This window comes from Stegostoma tigrinum, chromosome 38, assembly GCF_030684315.1.
Source record: "Stegostoma tigrinum isolate sSteTig4 chromosome 38, sSteTig4.hap1, whole genome shotgun sequence".
Lineage (NCBI taxonomy): Eukaryota > Metazoa > Chordata > Chondrichthyes > Orectolobiformes > Stegostomatidae > Stegostoma > Stegostoma tigrinum.
In genome coordinates, this window is record NC_081391.1 from 14,260,684 (window position 1) to 14,280,333 (window position 19,650).

General features: G+C 46.2%; 2 protein-coding genes and 1 pseudogene across 2 annotated transcripts; all 3 read left to right on the plus strand.

The window, feature by feature from the left end:
- Positions 1-248: 248 nt before the first annotated feature.
- LOC132206420 (ferritin, heavy subunit-like) lies at positions 249-4,990 on the plus strand (the record flags this gene model as incomplete). The annotated part of the gene is made up of 4 exons (XM_059640538.1): positions 249-350; positions 2,438-2,584; positions 4,288-4,413; positions 4,847-4,990. Coding segments are annotated over exons 1-4 (519 nt in total), but the record flags the coding sequence as incomplete, so codon positions are not given.
- Positions 4,991-8,291: 3,301 nt separating this feature from the next.
- LOC132206419 (ferritin, heavy subunit-like) lies at positions 8,292-12,626 on the plus strand (annotated as a pseudogene).
- A 2,018-nt stretch (positions 12,627-14,644) lies between these two features.
- On the plus strand, positions 14,645-19,379 carry LOC132206510 (ferritin heavy chain B-like). The gene is made up of 3 exons (XM_059640695.1): positions 14,645-14,729; positions 17,629-17,775; positions 19,176-19,379. Exons 2-3 carry the CDS (start codon positions 17,629-17,631, stop codon positions 19,377-19,379), a joined length of 351 nt encoding a protein of 116 aa, XP_059496678.1. The 5' UTR covers positions 14,645-14,729.
- Positions 19,380-19,650: the final 271 nt, after the last annotated feature.

A 19,650-nucleotide genomic window follows, 5' to 3' on the forward strand; every position in this document is an offset into this window, starting at 1 on the left:
GTCAATTCTGATCAGTTTCTGGATCCAATTCCCATCCTGCACTGATTGGATGTGGCAACTGATCAATTGATGAACAAGAGTGATTGGCCATCACTGATGATGTCATTTCCTGCTCAATAAAATGAGGACATTCAAGTGAGGTATAAATAGTGTCTCCACGCGACTGATGTTTTTGGTGTAGTTGGTTTTCTTTCTAAGTTTGTTCTTTGTTTGTGAGGAAAAAGGAAAGCCCCTTTTCTCCTCATAAAATGGCCTCCCAGATTAGTCAAAACTATCACCAGGATTGTGAAGCTGCTGTCAACAAGCAGATTAATGTGGAGCTCACTGCCTCCTATCTCTATCAGTCTTTGGTGAGTGTTGTGTTTGTGAGGTTAAAATTCAATCTATTGTTCTGAAGTGAGCTATTTCCCTTGTAGATTGTGTTTCATATCTCTTACCTATTGAACACATCAGGAGAAATGTGATGTTATCATATCAGTGGGCTATGATCCTGATGTACAGTCATGGTGGACCCTGTTGGTCTTCAATGATCTCTGGAGGGTGAAGTGTTTTTTTTGACTTAATTCAAAATTCCCTGCTAAGACTATGCCTGGCAGTAATTGTCACTCCCTCACTAAGATTATCAAAAAGTCATCTAATTTCTGAAGGAACTGGAATAACCATTGGCTAGTTACTGGCTTCTGTTTTTCACTTCTTGCTTTCTGTTTATTTAGTGATGCATGTCATTGAACAACATGCTGACTTAGTCTAGTAGTAAGGCATTGTGGTAGTTCTTTCCAATTAACCAAATCTGATCTGACACAGCCTTCAGGGTTTGGGTGTGACTGTTACCAGCTCAAATAGGCCTTGTTGGGGGCCTACTGGGCTTTGTGATCATTATTGAGATGGGTGTGGCCCTTCCCATAACACTTGACACGAAGTTGATCTGCTGTGGTGTGTGAAGTGAGACGCTGGTGCTTCTGGAATGTGCTGAAGGTATTGCCCCAGTGACAGTGATGAAATGGATTGTTCCCAGACCAACTATCCTGGTCCTGAAACACACTGGCCCCTTAGACCAGGTGGCAGAGTGCCTGTGCCTGTCTAAGGGGTAGAATGTGTTTGGAAGTTGTGTTGAAGTAACCTTGGTGAGTGCTGCAGGGGACCTGGTAGATAATGGACCCTGAAAGGAGGTGGTGAATGTAGTCCCCATGAAGTGGGCTACTCTGTCCTGGATGGTGTCTGCTTCTTGCAGCTCCCCTTCTACAGACACAGGGGGAATATTCATCTCTCTCTGGGCTTGTGCCTATGGGAAGGAAGTTGCCCTGATGTAAGGATGGAGTCAGTATAACCTCCATTTGGGAGGTGGGAACAGCTTTTACTGGTGAACCAGTTGGGGTTTAATCACTGGCCAGTGTCCCAGCACAACAGGGAATTGTGTACCAATCAATAAGTCCCCACTATTCTGTCTTCTGCAACTTTGAGCTACCCAATTAAACCATACTTTTTTGCCTCACTTTGTATTTGAGGGTTGAAGTAGCTTTTCCCACCAGGTTGCCAGCAGTGTGTTTACTGGTGACATTATCCATAGAACAAGAGTTGATCTAGAGATCAATTGTCTGTCTCCAACATTTGACTTTTCTTCAGTTTGTTCTTACAATTTGTTTTATCGGTGTGATTCTTGTTTGCAAGCTTCTGGATGTGAGTGCACTCAATAAACAGGTGTGTAATAGCCTTCTGCGGCCACAATCCAAAGGCTGTAACTGGGCAGGCTTTCCTCACCAGAATCTTGGTGCCACTTTCTCCTCCATGCTGCAGACAGCATGTCCTTAGCGCTAAAATATATGGTACATCTAATGCCATTAGTCTTGTGGTTGCACAACTTGCTTCCTCCTGATTGTCCTGTTCGAGTAGTGCTCAACATCTCTATTAAGAGATACCAAGGTCGGGAGATGTTTGAGCGCAGCAGGCCAAACAGGAAATCTGACACTATGGGCTAACATTTGTTTGCCACCTTCTCCCCAAAGGAGAAATGCAGTGCCTTGCAGCTGCCCCACCCTGAGTCCATTCTGCATATCAGCTCCTGGCACTCGGTTAAAATGTTAGTCCATCCCTAGTTTCATTCAATCCTGATGAGTGTTCAACAAAGGAAACATGAATTCAAGTTTACTCTCTTAATGCTGTGCCAGACCCCCTGAGCATTGTACTGTGTATCTTAAACCAAAACACATGGTATGCACATCCTCCCTGGAGGACGCTGGGTTTGTTCAGATTGATCCCGTTCAAGGATCATCTGGCTAATTGGACAACACTAGGTTCATGACCACAGTAATGTACCAGGACATAACAGCTCGTGGCATTCTGGATCAAACTGACAATTCTAAACCAGCCATCAATTTCTGAGATCTACAACTGGCTCCAGTGGAGCATTTAATGGGATTTGACATGTTCTCTCTTCCAGATGTCCTATTTTGACCGGGATGACGTTGCCCTCCCCCATTTCTCCCGCTTCTTCAAAGATCAGTCCCAGGAGAAGCGGGAACATGCAGAAAAGCTGCTGAAATTCCAGAATCGGCGTGGAGGCCGAGTCCTCCTCCAGGATGTGAAGGTTGGAGTTTGGTTTGGGTGAGGGTGGGTGGTGACAGGTGAAAAATGTCAGCTCTCATGGTGAGGTTGCAAGTCAGTGACGAGGACTTCACATCCTGATGGGAAGTGACAAATATGTTCTTCTGTTTGGGTTCCCTGTGTCCTGACTCTCTGAATTCAACAAATCACAGAAACAAGCCCTTTGCCCAACATGTCTATGCTGACCCACCAAATGACATTTTGCTGCACTTGGTCTACAGGCTACTCTGCCCTGGCATGAAGTACTTGGCTAGATGTTGCTAGAGTGGCTGTCTCATCCATATTTCTACCATCCTCTGGTCGGGTTTGGGGCAGGGGTGAGGGAGGACACTTCCTCAAACCTGTGCCCTCTGGTCTTGGTGCCTGCCATGGCAAAGACCTCTGTCCTTCCATCTTCCAACTGCCTCAGCCTCACAACCTCCAAGGAAAATCCCAGCTTCTGGAACCTGTCTTCAATGGATTTTCAGTCTTGAGGCAACATCCAGTATTCCTCACCTGCAGCCCTTCCAGTGCCATCCTGTCCCTCGGATTTGGGGTTCTGGTCACCACCCTGCATTCTGTCCTTGGCCTGGCTCATGTTGCAAAGCTTGGTACAAGACTGAGCTCTATACTGTGCCCCAACTGAAGGGGACAAGCATCATGTCAGCCACCTTCACCAGCCTGTCTACCTTCACTGAGCCTTGAGCTATCTGTGGTCTGGATGTTGTTATCTTAGTTCCTTTTATTCTAAAAGCTTTGCTGGCCCTTCAATGAACTAAGTTGCAGTGATGTTTCTCATCCTCCTCATGAGGAGGAGGACATGGCCTCGCGGTATTATTGATGAACTGCTAGTCAGACCCAGGCCATGTTATCCAGTCGCATGTTTGAATCCTGCCACGGCAGGTGGAGTTTTGACTCCACTTAAATAATCTGGAAATAAGAACCGAATGATGACCATGAATCCATTGATTGTCAGAAACTCATGAGGCTCAATATCCTTGTTTAGGGAAGTAAATTTTATCTCGTCTGAACTACATGTGACTCCACACACAGCAATGTGGTTGACTCTTTATTGCCCTCTGCAGAATTAGGGATGGGCAATACATGTTGCCTGGTCAGCAAGCCCTCTCCAAATCCCACCAATAAAGGGGACATGGAATGCTGCCATCAGCACAGGTGGGACTTCACCCTGGGCCTTGTGCTCCAGATGCAGGGACACTACCATGGTACCACAAAAGGCCTTGGGAATTAGGGTGTGACTGTCCCGCTTGGAATTCCATCAGAGGGACACCAGTACAAACCACTTTGTGCCAATTTAATCCTCCCCACAATGACCTGTTCCTGAGCTTCATGCTTCAGATCCAGGATAAACAGCAAAGTGAAAGCAATTCAAATAACTGTTCCTCATCTGGGCTTCAGCGACAGAATCGTTGCTCAGTGGTTCGCACTGCTGCCTCAGTGCCAGGGACACAGGTTGGATCTGGTCTCTGGTGGCTGTTTGGAACTTACACACCCACCCTCCATGGGTTACCTCCCACAGTCCAATGATCGCCAACTCGAACCTGGATATGGGAAATGCAGACCCACATGAAAAAGGTGAGTGGAATTGGGTGGGATACTAAGGTAGTAGTTGGTCTCAATGGGCTGAATGGCCTGCTGCAGGAATGCTGTTGCTGAAGCTTACCTGTCCTTCTTCCTCTCTTCCAGAAGCCAGAGAGGGATGAGTGGGGTAACAGCCTGCAGGCAATGCAGGTTGCCCTGGATCTGGAGAAAAATGTGAACCAGAGTTTGCTGGATCTACACCAACTTGCCACTGCCCAGACTGACCCTCATGTAAGTTTATCACCTCATTCTCATCGCCGCTAGACACTCAGGGCAACACCTCATTGGTTGGTCTTTGTGTGGTGTGGAAATTCACTGCTGTAACACTTAGCCTGGCTGACATTGGGCCTGAAGTGATCATGCTGAGGGTCTGTTCAGCAGTTGTTTAAAATGGGAATTTGGATTATTATCTGGAAGGAGCGTTGAACTGATACTGGCCACTGAATTCTCGTTTAGTATCATTGTCTGTCAAAATCCACTTCCACTCCATTTCACAAACAGCAAGATGGAGCAGCTGAAATCCTCTTGTCCTCACTGGCACAAATTCTCCAGGTGCTGGCTTGATTTTTCAAGGCTGTTGAGAGCGGCTATGGTGAAATAATTTGCAGTGGGAATTCTGAAGTTGTCTTTAATAGTGATCGCAATTTCTCTTCTTCCATTGCAGCTGTGTGACTTCTTGGAGACTCAATATTTGGATGAGGAGGTGAGGATCATCAAGCAACTCGGGGACTACATCACCAACCTGAAGCGCCTGGGAGCCCCTGAGAATGGGATGGGAGAGTACCTGTTTGACAGGCTCTTCCTGGAGGACAGCAGTTAGTGTGGCCTGGAGTACTGTCTGCTTGGTCTGAATGCATTCCCCACTTCACACTGGCCAACCTGTCTCCTTCCAGGGAGAAGGCGCTTGTAGCAAAGAATGTAATGGCTGTACCAGCTGAATGGGAATGAATAAAATGATGTGTTGATCTTGCCTGTTGTCCATCATTCAGAGACCTGTATAATTTTGGTAGTTATTCTGAAAGATTGAAGCATTTCAGTTTTCTACTGTTTCACTGGCTGTTCAAATTCTTAATTGGGCTAAACATTTCCTTGTTTCTACGCTCAATCCAATCCATACTCTGTCAGACAGGGATACCAAGAGCAAGTCGCTCTGACCTATCAAATCAATGATATTCCTCCAACCGGAACTTGAGGATATTGGGTTTGACGGGTGCAACTTGCTCTTCACTGTTTTCTGTTTTTTTGTCAAAAAAAATTACACTTCTGGATGCGATGTATACATTGGCAGGAAAAAAAAACTCCCTTTTTGGGAAAGGGAGTTCTCCTGCTCTGCCTAAGGGAAGAGGAGACACCCAGTCTCAGGATTATCTGACAGTCCTCTTTCCACATTCAGCTTGTCTGTCAAAAGCTTTTGCTCACCCCTCCCCCTACTAAATGGTACTAGCACCCTCAATATTCACCTGCAGGTGTGGCTTTGGGTTATTGGGATGAGCTAAGGTTCAAACCAACCTTGGGACATGTACTATTGGTGGTGGGGGGTTTTTTCCCTGTTTTTTCCTTCCCCACTCACCCACCTGCCGTGAGCAATTGGGGATGTTGGCCAGCTCGTGCCTCCTTTGTCTGAGATAAATATGCTGGTCCTACTGGCCACTTTGATTCACTACCCACTGCAATCAGGGAGTCAATCCCCTGTCGGGGCATGTTTCCAATAAACAACCCCAAGTTGTCCTGATGTGGCTTGTTCATTCCTCTCTTCTTTGCCTGTTTATAGGATTCTCTCCAACAAACAGCCACTTCAGAATCAGCACGTTGTCTCATTGCCACCTACAGCAGGAGAGGAGTGGCCTGGGAATAACACAGCAACACTCATGGTTACATGCTGCTGTTTGATTGGCTCTTGCTGCTACAGTCAGCATTCAGCTGCTCCCTACGTTCCTCTGAGCTTCCCCTGTGCTGCACGTTGCCTTGACCCAGTGATGGTGAACGAGCAGTGATTTCTGTTCAACTTGGGAATGGTGTGACTGAGGGAGGAAACCTGGAGCTGCATACCATCCTGTACGGCTGTTTACTTTATCGTTCGAGCTGTCACAAATTCTGGGGATTACCTCTGATTTTCGCAGCTCCTGTGCAATGTAGCCTTTGTAGAGGGCATGGTTCTTATGTGACTGAACATATCTGTTACATGACAGAAATCCTTTTAATTTGGAGCAATCTTAATTCTTGTCAATAAGTCCCTATTGTCCAGGAAGCAGCCATTTGGCCAGTGCAGCGTCGACACTCTACACCCCATCCTGTTCAGACCCACTCCATTCCCTTAACACTGGTTCCCATGGCTAATTCAGCTAGCCCCTTGTCATTCAGCAATTTAGTGTTGCCGATCCACTTAACCTGAAAATTGTTGGACCGTGGGCGAAAACTGGAGAACCTGGGAGACACGGGGAGAAAATGCAAACTCCAGACAGACAGTTCCCGAAGGCTGTAATGGAACGTAGGACCTTGTCACTGGGAGGTAACCGTGCTAACCACTGAGCCACTATCACACCCTATTGGACCAAACAAAGGAATATGCTGTTGCAGACTATGAGAGTCACAGAGGCATACAGCATAGAAACAGGCCCTTCAGCCCAGCCTGTCCACGCCGACCACGTTTCCACTACTGAACAAGTCCCACTTGCCCACGTTTTGCCCATATTCCTCCAAACCAAATCTGTAAATGGAAACATCTCCATGTATCTTCAATGTTATAATTGTAAACACTTCTACCACTTCCTCTGGCAGCTCATGCCATACACACACCATTGTCTCAGTGAAAATGTCCCTTTTAAATCTTTCCCCTCTCCCCTCTCCTCTCAAACCGATGCCATCTAGTTTTGGACTCCCCTACTCTGTCCCAGCATGCTTTTTATATACAGTCAATCTCGAGTGTGCCAATGGCAAGGCTACATTTAGTGCTCAGCAACTGTTACACTTCAGGAGGTGGTGATGAGCTGCTTATGACAGTCCACCTGGTGTCGGAGAGACCGGAATGATGCTGCTGCTGCTGCTGAGGAGGGGCTTCTGAGAGTTTCATTCGCAAACACTGATATTGTTCCAAGTCAGGATGGTGACAGAGTTACATGGAGCTGCTTGACTGTTGCTGGGTCTACATGCAATCAGAAAATTGTACAGTGTTCCATCACACTTCCTAACTTCAGTCTTCTCGATAGTGGGCAGGCTTTGGGAAGTCAGGAGTTCAGCAATTCACAACAGAATTTCCAGCCTCGGGCAATTGAAATCAGCATTGAAACTTGTGGGTCAATCCAATCAGATAGTGCTAGATTGCAATCTGCTTCTGAACCTGGGAGGCCAGTTGCTCAGCTCCACAATCTAGACAATGCAATGTAAACAGAACCAGAAACTCTCACTTGGAAACACGCTTCAATTGAGGGCTGGTTCTGTTTTGAAAAATTAAAAACTGCACATGGAGATAGAAGTGTTCAACGTGCGATACATTTCCTGCAGCAATTCAGTTGGAAGGCCTGAGGCCGACTGTGTACCTGAAGCACTCAGCACATTTAGCATTTTGGTTTTCAAACCGTGCTTCCTCAGACCCAAGTCCAAACAGATCACAGTAGATACAGAATGAATCCACAAAGTAGATTGTTTTTCTGTATTAAATGGTCAAAAAGCATATGAATTCTGTTGATGCACAGCAATGGGAAAATTTTACTGTCAACAAAATCTAGTCATTTTTCAATGGGCTACAAATCTGTGATTCAAAAGGTACAAAGACTAATCCCTCAGAGTCACAAACCGACAGAATTCAGCAAATCTGTGATGAGCGTGTCTTAACACATAACCTCAGATACAAAGGTAAAGGTTCAGAGTCTATTTTGTTCTCATTTTCAGGGAGATGTCCTTCCAGAATTTGTATTTATGCTGGAGGTCAAAGGTCATTCAGCAATTCCATCATCGACCAGTTGTCAATTCTGATCGGTTTCTGGATCCAATTCCCATCCTGCACTGATTGGACGTGGCAGCTGATCAATTGATTAACAAGAGTGATTGGCCATCACTGATGATGCCATTTCCTGCTTCATAAAATGAGAGTCTGCTCCTGGAGTATAAGTAATGCCCCAAGGAGGTTATGTTTTCTTGTCTTGTTGATCTTGGTTCTAAATTGGTCACTTTTGTAGTGAAGAGAGTCAAACAAACTCCTCATCACAAGATGGCCTCCCAGATTAGTCAGAATTACCACCAGGATTGTGAAGCTGCTGTCAACAAGCAGATTAATGTGGAGCTCACTGCCTCCTATCTCTATCAGTCTTTGGTGAGTGTTGCCTCTCAGGGGTTTAACATTTAAACTATCATGTCAAAGTGACTGGTTTCCCTTGTTTCTAACTAACCTGATATTCTTGTACACTGACTGCAGTTGTTCTTAACTGAACTGCAATTCAGGATGAATGTGATGTTTCCATAGCAATGGGCTATGGGACTGATGCCCCACTTGGCCTGCAGTGACACATTGAGGTGAAGTGTTCTTGGTGTTCTCAGACTCCCTTAGACTGTTGTGACTGGCAGTAACTGTTACTCCCTCATTAGGGTTGTTGGAAGTGAAGGTTTGTTAGGCCTGTTCCTGGGGTCGCATGATCTAGTGTATTGGTGCTACTGGAATGTCTGGAGATTTTTCACTCCATAACAGTGAAGAAATGGAGATTCTGCTCTCATGCTGGCCCTATTTGAAACTGGCCTCTTTCGTCAGTTGGTGCTGTGCCTGTGACCACCTGAAAAATAGTCTCATTTGTAGGTGAGAGAGATAATATTAAGTGCAGATGCAGGAGAATCTGTTTATAACAAGGTGTTGAGCAAGAATAACAGCAGGCCAAGTGGCACTTTAGAAGCAGGGAAGCTCCTGTTTCAGGACTGAAGGGTCTAGGCCGGCAACATGAGCTTTCCTGCACTGAAGATGCCACTTGGCTGGCTGTGTTGTTCCAGCTCTAAACCTTGTTATCTTGGATTTATGTATGCAAGGTGTTATTCTTTTTTCAGTGAGGGAAAACATCATGCCTTGTGAATGCCTCATGTTTGTTTTTTATCCTCCAGTAGGATTGACTGTAGAACAGTACAGGCCCTTCAGCCCTCGCCGTTGTGCTGACCTGTCATACCGATCTGAAGCCCATCTAACCTACACTATTCCATGTGCTCATCTAATGATGACTTAAATGTACCTCAAGTTGGCGAATCTACAACCATTGCAGGCAAAGCATTCCATTCCATTCCCTTCCTACACTCAGTAAAGAAACTACCTTTTGACATCTGTCCTATATCTTCCACCCCTCAGTTTAAAGGTAGGCCCCCTCGTGCTTGCCGTCACCATCCTAGGAAAAAGCCTTTCCCTATCTAACCCTCTGAATATTTTGTCTCAATTAAGTCTCCTCTCAACGTTCATCTCTCTCTGTTGAAAACAGCCTCAAGCCCCTCTGCCTTAACTTGTAAGATGTTCCCTCCATACCAGGCAACATCCTAGTAAATCTCCTCTGCACCCTTTCCAAAGCTTCCACATCCTCCTTATAATGCAGTGACCAGAACTGTACGCAATACTCAGTGTGGTCAGAGTTTTGTACAGCTGCAGCATAACCTCTTGGTTCCAGAAAACAATCCCTCTATTAATAAAAGCCGAAACACAATGCCTTAACAGCCCTGTCAACCTGGGTGGCAACTTTCAAGGACCTGTGTACATGGACAATGAGATCTCTTTGCTCATCGACACCACCAAGATTCTTACCATTAGCCCAGTACTTTGCTTTCTGGTTACTCCAACAAAGTGCATCACCTTACACTTGGCTGCATTAAACTCCACTTGCCACCCCTCAGCCCAGCTCTGCAGCTTATCTATGTCTCTCTGCAACCTACAGCATCCTTCGTCATTATCTGCAACTCCACCTTAGTGTCGTCTGCAAATTTACTAACCCATCCTTCTACGCCCTCATCCAGGTCGTTTATAAAAATGACAAACAGCAGTGGACCCAGCACCGACTCTTGCAGTACACCACTAGTAACCGGTCTCCAGGATGAATGCTTCCCATCAACTACCACCCTCTGTCTTCTTTCAGCAAGCCAATTTCTGATCCAAACTGCTATATCTCCCATAATCCTATTCCTCTGTATTTTGTACAATAGCCTATTGTGGGGCATGTTATCGAACACCTTGCTGAAATCCATATACACAACATCAAACAGTTTACACTCATCTACTTGTTTGGTCACCTTCTCAAAGATTGAGGGTCTGAGTGGCCTAATCCTGTTTGTTCTGATAACAGTTTTTTGTTTCTTTGGTTTTTTAACTTTCTTTAAAAATGAACCAGTGTCTTCAGGATTGCCTCTAATCATTTTGAACTGAGTAGAAGCTGTCACTTTGTCACAAGCTCCAACTTCATGTTCAGCATGGAACCAAGTTTAAATCTACATCTGCGTGACTGACTGACCAACACTCGCTTCTCTCCCATCCCCATATACCAGAGGTTTAACACCTTTATTGAATAGTCAGCCTGATCGGGAAGGCTCGCTTCTTCTCACCACTGAGACTGAACTGTGGCCAGTCATGTGTTTAATGGGCTTTTGTCTGTTTTCTTTTCCAGATGTCCTACTTTGACCAGGACGATGTTGCCCTCCCCCATTTCTCCAGTTCTTCAAACATCAGTCCCAGGAGAAGCAGGAACATGCAGAGAAGCTGCTGAAATTCCAGAATCAACGTGGAGGCCAAGTCCTCCTCCAGGATGTGAAGGTTGGAGTTGGGAATATATGGCTGCTCTTGTCATGTGGCTTCAAGTCATCAGTTGCAGGATGTTTGCCTCCTCTCAGGAGAGTGAAGAGTTCTTTCAGTTTGGTTTCTAAGTTTCATCTCCTCGAAGTCATGCAGTGTACGGGAAAAGCCACTTGCCCCCCCATAAACAGAACTACACTAATCTGACTTGCTTGCACTTGGTCCACAGATGACTATACCCTGGCACTAAGTACATGTCCGGATACTGCTGGAGTTGCTATCGCCACTGCCATCTCTTCCCCTCCCCACCCAGACCACGGTTGAACTCGTATTTTGATCAGCCTCCTTTTTGGGAATGTGGTTTCCTCCAATTGCCCCTCTATAACCTGCTTACTCCTCAAACCTGTGCTCTCTGGTCTGTCTTCCTCATGACCCACATTTCTCCCCATCTCCTGTCCCAACTTCTCTCCGCTAACTGCCTCAGCCTGTTTGTCCTCCAGGGAAAACCCCAGCCAATCCAACACCTCAATGGATTTTCCACCTGAGGGACCTTCCTGTCCTTCTGATAGTGGTCCTGTTCACAACACCATTGCTTCTTTGACTTGGCCAAAATTTGAGTGGAAGAAGAAATGGCTGCCCTTGGGGTGTGGCTTCCATTCATCAGTAACAGGATGATGACATCCTGAAGGCAGGTGCAGGAAGTGAAGTGCTTCTGTCTTTCACCCATTATTCGGTCTACATCTTGTGCAAGAACTATACTGTCTAAATTCTGCGTGATAAGCTCAAACACGTTCCTTTGTTCCTGGCTTCGGTGAAATCAAACGTTCACTCGGGTTGAAAGTTCAAGGTCTGCTGCTAATAACGTGGCTGGACTCTTTTTTTTTTTAGTTTTAAAGCAGTTCTGTTTGTACCAAGTACAATCAGACAAGATCCATGTGTCTGTGTGCTCCTACCATTAGACATGACGACAATGATTGCTTTCCCTTTACATGAAGGGTCAAGGGTCAATTGTTGAACAAGGGTGCTGCATGTAATGGGGAACAGTGAGGTTTGTCCTGGAGCTTAGCTGTCCTTCTTTCCATCCTCAGAAGCCAGAGAGGGATGAGTCGGGTAACAGCCTGCAGGCAATGCAGGTTGCCCTGGATCTGGAGAAGAATGTGAACCAGAGTTTGCTGGATCTGCACCAACTTGCCACAGCCCAGACTGACCCTCATGTAAGCTTCACCTCTTCATTCTCATCACTGCTACACCCTCAGGGCAACACCTCATTGATTGGTCTTTGTGGTTTGGAAATTCACTGCTGTAACACTTTGCCTGGATGACATTGGACCTGTAGTGATCATGCTGAGGATCTGTGTTCAGCAGTTGTTTAAAATGAGAATTTGGATCCTTATCTGGAAGGAGTGTTGAACTGATACTTGCCACTGAATTCTCATTTAGTATCATTGTCCATCACAATCCACCTCCACTCCATTTCACAAACAGCAAGATGGAGCAGCTGAAATCCTATTGTCCTCACTGGCACAAATTCTCCAGGTGCTGGCTTGAGTTTTCAGGGCTGTTGAGAGCAGGTATGGTGAAATGTTTTGCAGTGGGAATTCTGAAGTTGTCTTTAATAGTGATCACAATTTCTCATGTTATTCTGTTGCAGCTGTGTGACTTCCTGGAGACCCACTATTTGGATGAGGAGGTGAGGATCATCAAGCAACTTGGGGACTACATCACCAAACTGAAGCGCCTGGGAGCCCCTGAGAATGGGATGGGAGAGTACCTGTTTGACAGGCTCTTCCTGGAGGACAGCAGTTAGTGTGGCCTGGAGTACTGTCTGCTTGGTCTGAATGCATTCCCCACTTCACCCTGGACAATCTGTCTCCTTCCAGGGAGAAGGGGCTTGTAGCAAAGAATGTAATGGCTGTACCAGCTGAATGGAAATGAATAAAATGATGGTATTGATCTTGCTTATTGTCCCTCATTCAGATTACTAAATATTTTGGGAGATGTCACTTGAGCTTGAAGCCTGTTTATCTTTCTCTAATTTGGCTGATCCAATTAGTAAATGGACTCAGCAAAACTTCTAGGTCTTACCCCATCCCCCGAATGTTGGAAAGTAGCAAGATGGAGTTCCTTGTTGTGGTCCCAAAGAAATTCAAGATATTCTCCTCAAATAGGTTAAGTTGGGGGTTTGTCAATTGTGGGGTGGCCCTTCTTCTGGAGGACAACTGGCACATTTCTGGCTACGGGCCACTCGGTTCATTAAAATCTGCATTGACACTATGAACAGCATCATGTTCAGATCTTCCCCCCTGCCCCCACATTTCCCATGGCTAACTTACCCAGACTGTATGACCCCTTGTCACTATTGGCAATTTAGCACGGCCAGTACACCTACTCCACATGTTGTTTGACTGTGGTGGAGACTGGAACACGTGAAGGAAATCCACACAGACATGAGGCAAATGTACGAACTCTGCTCAGACAGTTTTCCCCCAGGCTAGAATCAACCTTGGGCTCCTGGTGTGGTGAGGTAACAGTGCTAACCGCTGAGGCCCCGTCACCCCCTAAAGTACCAAACAAAGGAGGAGGCTGTTGCAAAGTCAGAGCCATCCATCATGGAAATAGACTCTTAAGCACAACATGTCTTTGCAGACCAGGTTTCCACAAATTGTGTTGTGCCGTTTGCCTACTTTTTGTCCAAATCCCTCTTAAACAGTTAAATATCTCTAAATCGTTCCATCCCCTATCAATGTCCAAAGTCATGAGATTGTACCCAAACCTAGTGTTTTCCTTGGCGGCTTGTTCCAGACACGCACCACCCTCTGTGAGAAAACATTGCCCATCAGTCCCTTTTAAATCTTTCCCCTCAAACCGATGCCCTCTAGTTTTGGACTCCCCTACCCTGTCCCAGCATGCTTTTTATATACAGTCAATCTTGAGTGTGCCAACGGCAAGGCTACATTTAGTGCTCAGCAACTGTTACACTTCAGGAGGTGGTGATGAGCTGTTTATTACAGTCCACCTGGTGTGGGAGAGACCAGAATGATGCTGCTGCTGCTGCCGCTGAGGAGGGGCTTCTGGGATTTTCATTCACAAACAGGGATAGCGTTCCAAGTCAGGATGGTGATAGATTTACATGGAGCTGCTTGAGTGATGTAGGGGCTGCACTGAGTCAGAAAATTGTGAACTGTTCCATAAATATTCAGTGAACCATCCTGACCCCAGTGTTATCCATGCTGCACAGGTTTTGGAAAGTCAGGAGGGGAATAATTTGGAAGAGAATTCCCAGCCTGTGACTTCCCAGTTTCTGACCGGTACGTTCTGCAGAATGCAATGTAAACGGCGCCTGAACCCTTCTGCTCGGAAACAGGCTGGCGTTAAGCATGCTGTGTGTATCCGGTTCCACATTGTGTTATCTCTGACTCCAGCAACAGCAGTTCTTACTATCCGTGAGGGAGTTCAGCGCTGGTCATCCTCGACGTGATTAAAAACTGAACATGGATATAAAAATGCTGAATGTGCAGTATAATTCTCACAGCTATCTCCTGGGACATTTACCTATAGAGGCTGAGGTCTACTGTGTGTCTGAGACACTCAGCACCTTTCGCATTTTGATTTTCAATCTGGCCTCCTGAGATCCACAGTCGACGAGATCCCCGCAGATTCAGAATGGATCCACAATGTACATCAGTTGTCTGTATTAACTGGTCCGAAAGCACAGGGATTCTGTTGCTGCACAGCGATAGGAAAATGTTTAGTGTCAACAAAATCTGGCCATTTCTCACTGGGCTCCAACACTGTTGTTCAAAAGGTACAAAGACTAATCCCTCAGAGTAACAAACTGACAGAATTCAGCAAATCTGTGATGAGTGTTTATTAAGAAATAGCCTCAGATACAAAAGTGAAGTTTCAGAATGTATTTCATTCTCATTTTCAGGGAGATGTACTTCCAGAATTTGCACTTGTGCAGGAGGTCAAAGGTCAGTCAGCAATTCCATCATCGACCGGTTGTCAATTCTGATCGGTTTCTGGATCCAATTCCCATCCGGCACTGATTGGACGTGGCAACTGATCAATTGATTAACAAGAGTGATTGGCCATCACTGATGATGTCATTTCCTGCTTCATAAAATGAGGGTCTTCTCCTGCAGTATGAATAACATCCCAAGCAAGTGATGTTTTAGGTGTAGTTGGTTTTCTTTCTAAGTTGGTTGATTGGTTGATTGCGGAGGAAAAGGAAAGCTGTTTGTATCATAAGATGGCCTCCCAGATCAGTCAGACCTATCACCAGGATTGTGAAGCTGCTGTCAACAAGCAGATTAATGTGGAGCTCATTGCTTCCTACCTCTATCAGTCTTTGCTGAGTGCTGTCCCTGTGGGGTTGGAGTTAAATCTGTGATGGTAAAGTGAACTGTTTCTCTTATTTCTAACTGATTTGCTGCTACTGTAGATTGTGTTTTATATCTCCCACCTATTTAAACATCAGAAGGAAATATAATAGTATTCATTCAAAATGGGATCTGACACTGATATACAGTAACAGGTCCCCTGTTGACTCAGTGACTGTGTCTGGTGGGTGAAGTGCTTTGTGAAATACATCTTGCAATTCACTTACTGGATTGTGACTGGTGGTACCTGCCACTCTCTCTGACGATTATCATAACTTGACAGTACTGTCGTAAGAAGATAATTAACTGTGGGGCTGTATGACCACAGCAGGCCAAGCAGCATCTCGGGAGCATAAAAGCTAATGTTTTGGGCCTGGACCCTTCATGCTGCTTGGCCTGCTGTGTTCATCCAGCCTGATGCTTTGTTTTCTTGTGTTCTCCAGCTTTTGCCATTCCCATTGTCTGTGTAATTTAGCAAGAAGTTGGGATAACTGTTAGTTAATTAGCCTCCTGTTCTCATCTGTCCTGATGTATCCACTTTATCTTGCAATGCATGTAAACAAACAACAAGGGTTATTTTTCCTGTTGGAGAAAGGTATCATTGTGACTGTTCAGACTAACCAAATCTGATTTTCCTCAGCCATCAGGGTTGGGCTGTGACTCCCTGCCTGTTTAAATAGGCTTCCAGTGAGGCCTGTTTTGGCTTTTTGCTCTCCTCCATGTGGGTGTGACCCATTCTCTCTCTCAACCTACAGACAATTGATCTGCTGTAGTGTGTGTGATATATTGGAGCCTCCAGTAGCTGCAGGAATGTGCTGAGATTATTGAGCCAGTGATTTTGAAATGAGGTTGTTGCCAGACCATCCTGGTCTGAAACAGACTGGCCCCTTTCCCCAGGTGGCAGTTTGCCTGTGCCCTTCCAGGGTAGACTGTGTTTGGAAGGTGTGTGTTGAAGTAACCTTGGTGAGTGCTGCAGGGGACCTGGTAGATAATGGACCCTGAAAGGAGGTGGTGAATGCAGTCCCCATGAAGTGGGCTGCTCTGTCCTGGATGGTGTCTGCTTCTTGCATGTTGCAGATCCACCTCTCTGGACACATTGAGAATATTCATCACTCTCTGGGCTTGTGCCTGTTGGAAGGAAGCTGTCACTAATGACATGAGGATCAAGTCCCTAGAAGCCTCGTTTGGAAGATGGGAACAGCTTTCCATGGTGAACCAGATGGGCTTTCATCACGGACCAGTGTGCCAACTCAACAGGGAATTGTGTGCTAATATAAAATCCTCACTGTTCCTCACCTGTTACATCATGTAACGACCCAATTAAATCTCACTTTAATCCAAAAGACAAATAGTCAAGAGAAATCTCTCACCAGGTTTCTTCAAGCAGAACGAAATTCATCTGCATTATGAAGCAGCCAATAAACTCATCACTGTTATTCCAGCATGTTATTGAACTGTGAATGTCAGTTTAAAATGAGTGCACGGGGTGGTCAAAATATAGAATTTGACCTGTACAAATAGGCCAAATCAGGTTTTCCAGCTTAATGTTATTGAGTGACATGATTTGCAGAACAATAGTTGATCTCCAGGCCACAATAGGTCTCTGTCATTTGACATTGCTTCAGTTTCTTTTAATCATGGGATGCTTGTTTGCAAGCTTCTAGAAGTGAGTGCGCTGCATAAACAGCCTATTGCAGTAACAATCCAAAGGCTATCACTGGGCAGGCTTTCGCTCGCAGAGTCTTGGTGCTGCTTTTGCTCGCAGAGTCTCCTCCCATAATGCCGACAGCATCTCTTGTAGAGCTATAATACATCCAACCCCAGTGGTCTTCAGGTTGTACAAGACTCGCTCCCTCCTGGTTATATTATTACAGCTGTGCCCAATGTCTCTACATCACTTTAGACCAAAGGGAGAAATGTAGTGCCTTCCAGCTGCCCCACCCTGAGTCCTTCCTGCGCCCCAGCTCCTGGCCATTCTGACAGTTCTGATGGATGTCACAGTGGAAACAGGAATTCAGCTTTTCTCTCCATAGGCTGTGCCAGACCACCCTCACCCTGAGCAATTCAATAGTGTTTTCAAACCAAAAGATGGCATTTACATGGTATCTGGAACCAACTGGGTTTGTCGAGATTGATCTAGTTAAAGGATCTGCTGGTTAATTGGTTTGTCAACCCAGTGTGGTTCAATGTTAGGGATCCACACTTTGACAGCTAGCTGAATCATCAGTTTGCTTTTGAAGGATAAACCAGATCTGCAGTTCTGAACTACATTCAGGCCCAGTGGTACATTTTAATGGGCTTTAACTTCTCTCTCTGGTCCAGATGTCCTACTTTGACCGGGACGATGTTGCTCTCCCCCATGTCTCGCGGTTCTTCAAAGATCAGTCCCAGGAGAAGCAGGAACATGCAAAGAAGCTGCTGAAATTCCAGAATCGGCGTGGAGGCCAAGTCCTCCTCCAGGATGTGAAGGTTGGAGTTGGGAAGGGATGGTGGGGTGGGCTGAGGTTTCAAGCCAGTGACAAGAATTTCTCATACTGCCAAGTGAGAAGTTCTCCCGTTGGCTTCCCTGTTTCTCTTCTGAAATGCCAGAAGCATGCCCTTTGGCCCATCATGTCTATGCTGACCCAACAAGCACGCAACCACGTTAATCCCATTTACCGGCACTTGGACTGCAGCCCACCATGAGCTGGCATTAAGTAGTTGTCCAGATGTTGCTGAAGTAGTTGTTTGTTCCACGTTTCCCCCCCACCCCCCCCCCCAACCCCCATGCTGCGTTTCACAAATCTACCATCTTCCCTTTTTTCCCAAGAGTTGGAGATGGTGGGTTCCTCCAATCTCCTCAAACCTGTGCCCTGTCCTCCCCATGGCAGACTCCAAGACCATTATCCCTCTGTACTGTCCAAATGCCCCAGTCTTCCCGACTGCCACGAGATAACTGCCTCACCCCCGCACCACCCCCTCACCTGCTCCAAGGAAACTCCCAGCTTCTCCAACCTCTGATCAATGGATTTTCCACCTTGGGGCAACATCCTGGTGGCCCTCACCTGCACCCCATTTCCAGTGTTTATCCTGTCCCTGTGATTGTGGTTCTGGTCACCACACTGGCCAGGTCAAAGATGGAAGACAATGCTGCGTAGTTTGTGACCAGACTTGGGCCACCCAATAGGGACAGGCATCATGTAGGCCAACTTCACCCCCTGGTTGACTTTGCTGATCCCTGAGGGGTCAATGGTCTTGGGCATTTTGTATCTCTGTTCGTTACCATAAAAACCACACGGTCCCTTCAATGAATCAGTGATGTTTCTGATTCTGCTGCTCAGACAGGGTATGATACAGAGCAAAAGTGGGACTTCAACCTGGGCCTTGTGGACCAGACATGGGGACAGTACCACAGCACCAAGGGCCCCTAGGATTAAGCTGTGCATGTCCTGATCTAAACTCCAGCAGATGGACACTGGTGTAATCCATCACCTTTGTGCAAAATGAATCCCTATCCCCACAATGACATGGTCCTGGACTTCCTGACTCAGGGTAGGTGAAAGCAGTTCCCATCTAACTGATTTGATCTTCATCTGGTCCTCAGGGATGGCACAGTTGGTCAGTGATCAGCACTGCTGCCTCAGTGCCAGGGACCCAGGTTTGGTCCCAGCCCTGGGTGAATGTAAACTTCAAACAAACATGTCTTCCCTGCATGGGTTTCATCCCACGGTCCAATGTACGGCTTAGGAAGATAGGCCACGGGAAATGAGGGGTTACAGGAATTGGGTGGGAGAGTTTTCAGTGGGGTATTGATGTTTTTGACGGGCTGAATGGCCTGCTCCTGTGCTGCAGGGATGCTAAAACATACCTGTCCTTCTTTCCGTCCTCAGAAGCCAGAGGGGGATGAGTGGGGTAACAGCCTGCAGGCAATGCAGGTTGCCCTGGATCTGGAGGAGAATGTGAACCAGAGTTTGCTGGATCTACACCAACTCGCCACAGCCCAGACTGACCCTCGTGTAAGCTTCACCGCCTTCTCATTCTTATCACTGCTAGACCCTCAGGGCAACACTTCATTGGTTGGTCTTTGTGGATGAGAAATTCACTGCTGAAACAGTTTTTGTCTGGATATGACATTGCTATCACTGTATTCACTCCAAGTACAATGTCACAACTGCTCAGCAATGAGTGAAATGGGGAATTTGGGTTATAATCTAGTGGGAGTGCTGAAGTGATATTGGCCACTGAATTCCAATTTGGGGCCACTCGAGTTTTAATACTCGTGTCCTCACTGGCACAAATTCTCCAGGTATTGGCTACACTTTCAGGACTGTCTGGAGTTAGTCATGGCTGAGTCTCTTGCAGTGG

Coding starts and splice junctions, on each gene's coding strand:
- LOC132206510 (XM_059640695.1), top strand. CDS start 17,629: ATGTCCTACTTTGACCGGGACGATGTTGCTCTCCCCCATGTCTCGCGG. Junction 17,776..19,175: donor TCCTCCTCCAGGATGTGAAG/GTTGGAGTTGGG, acceptor TTCCGTCCTCAG/AAGCCAGAGGGGGATGAGTG.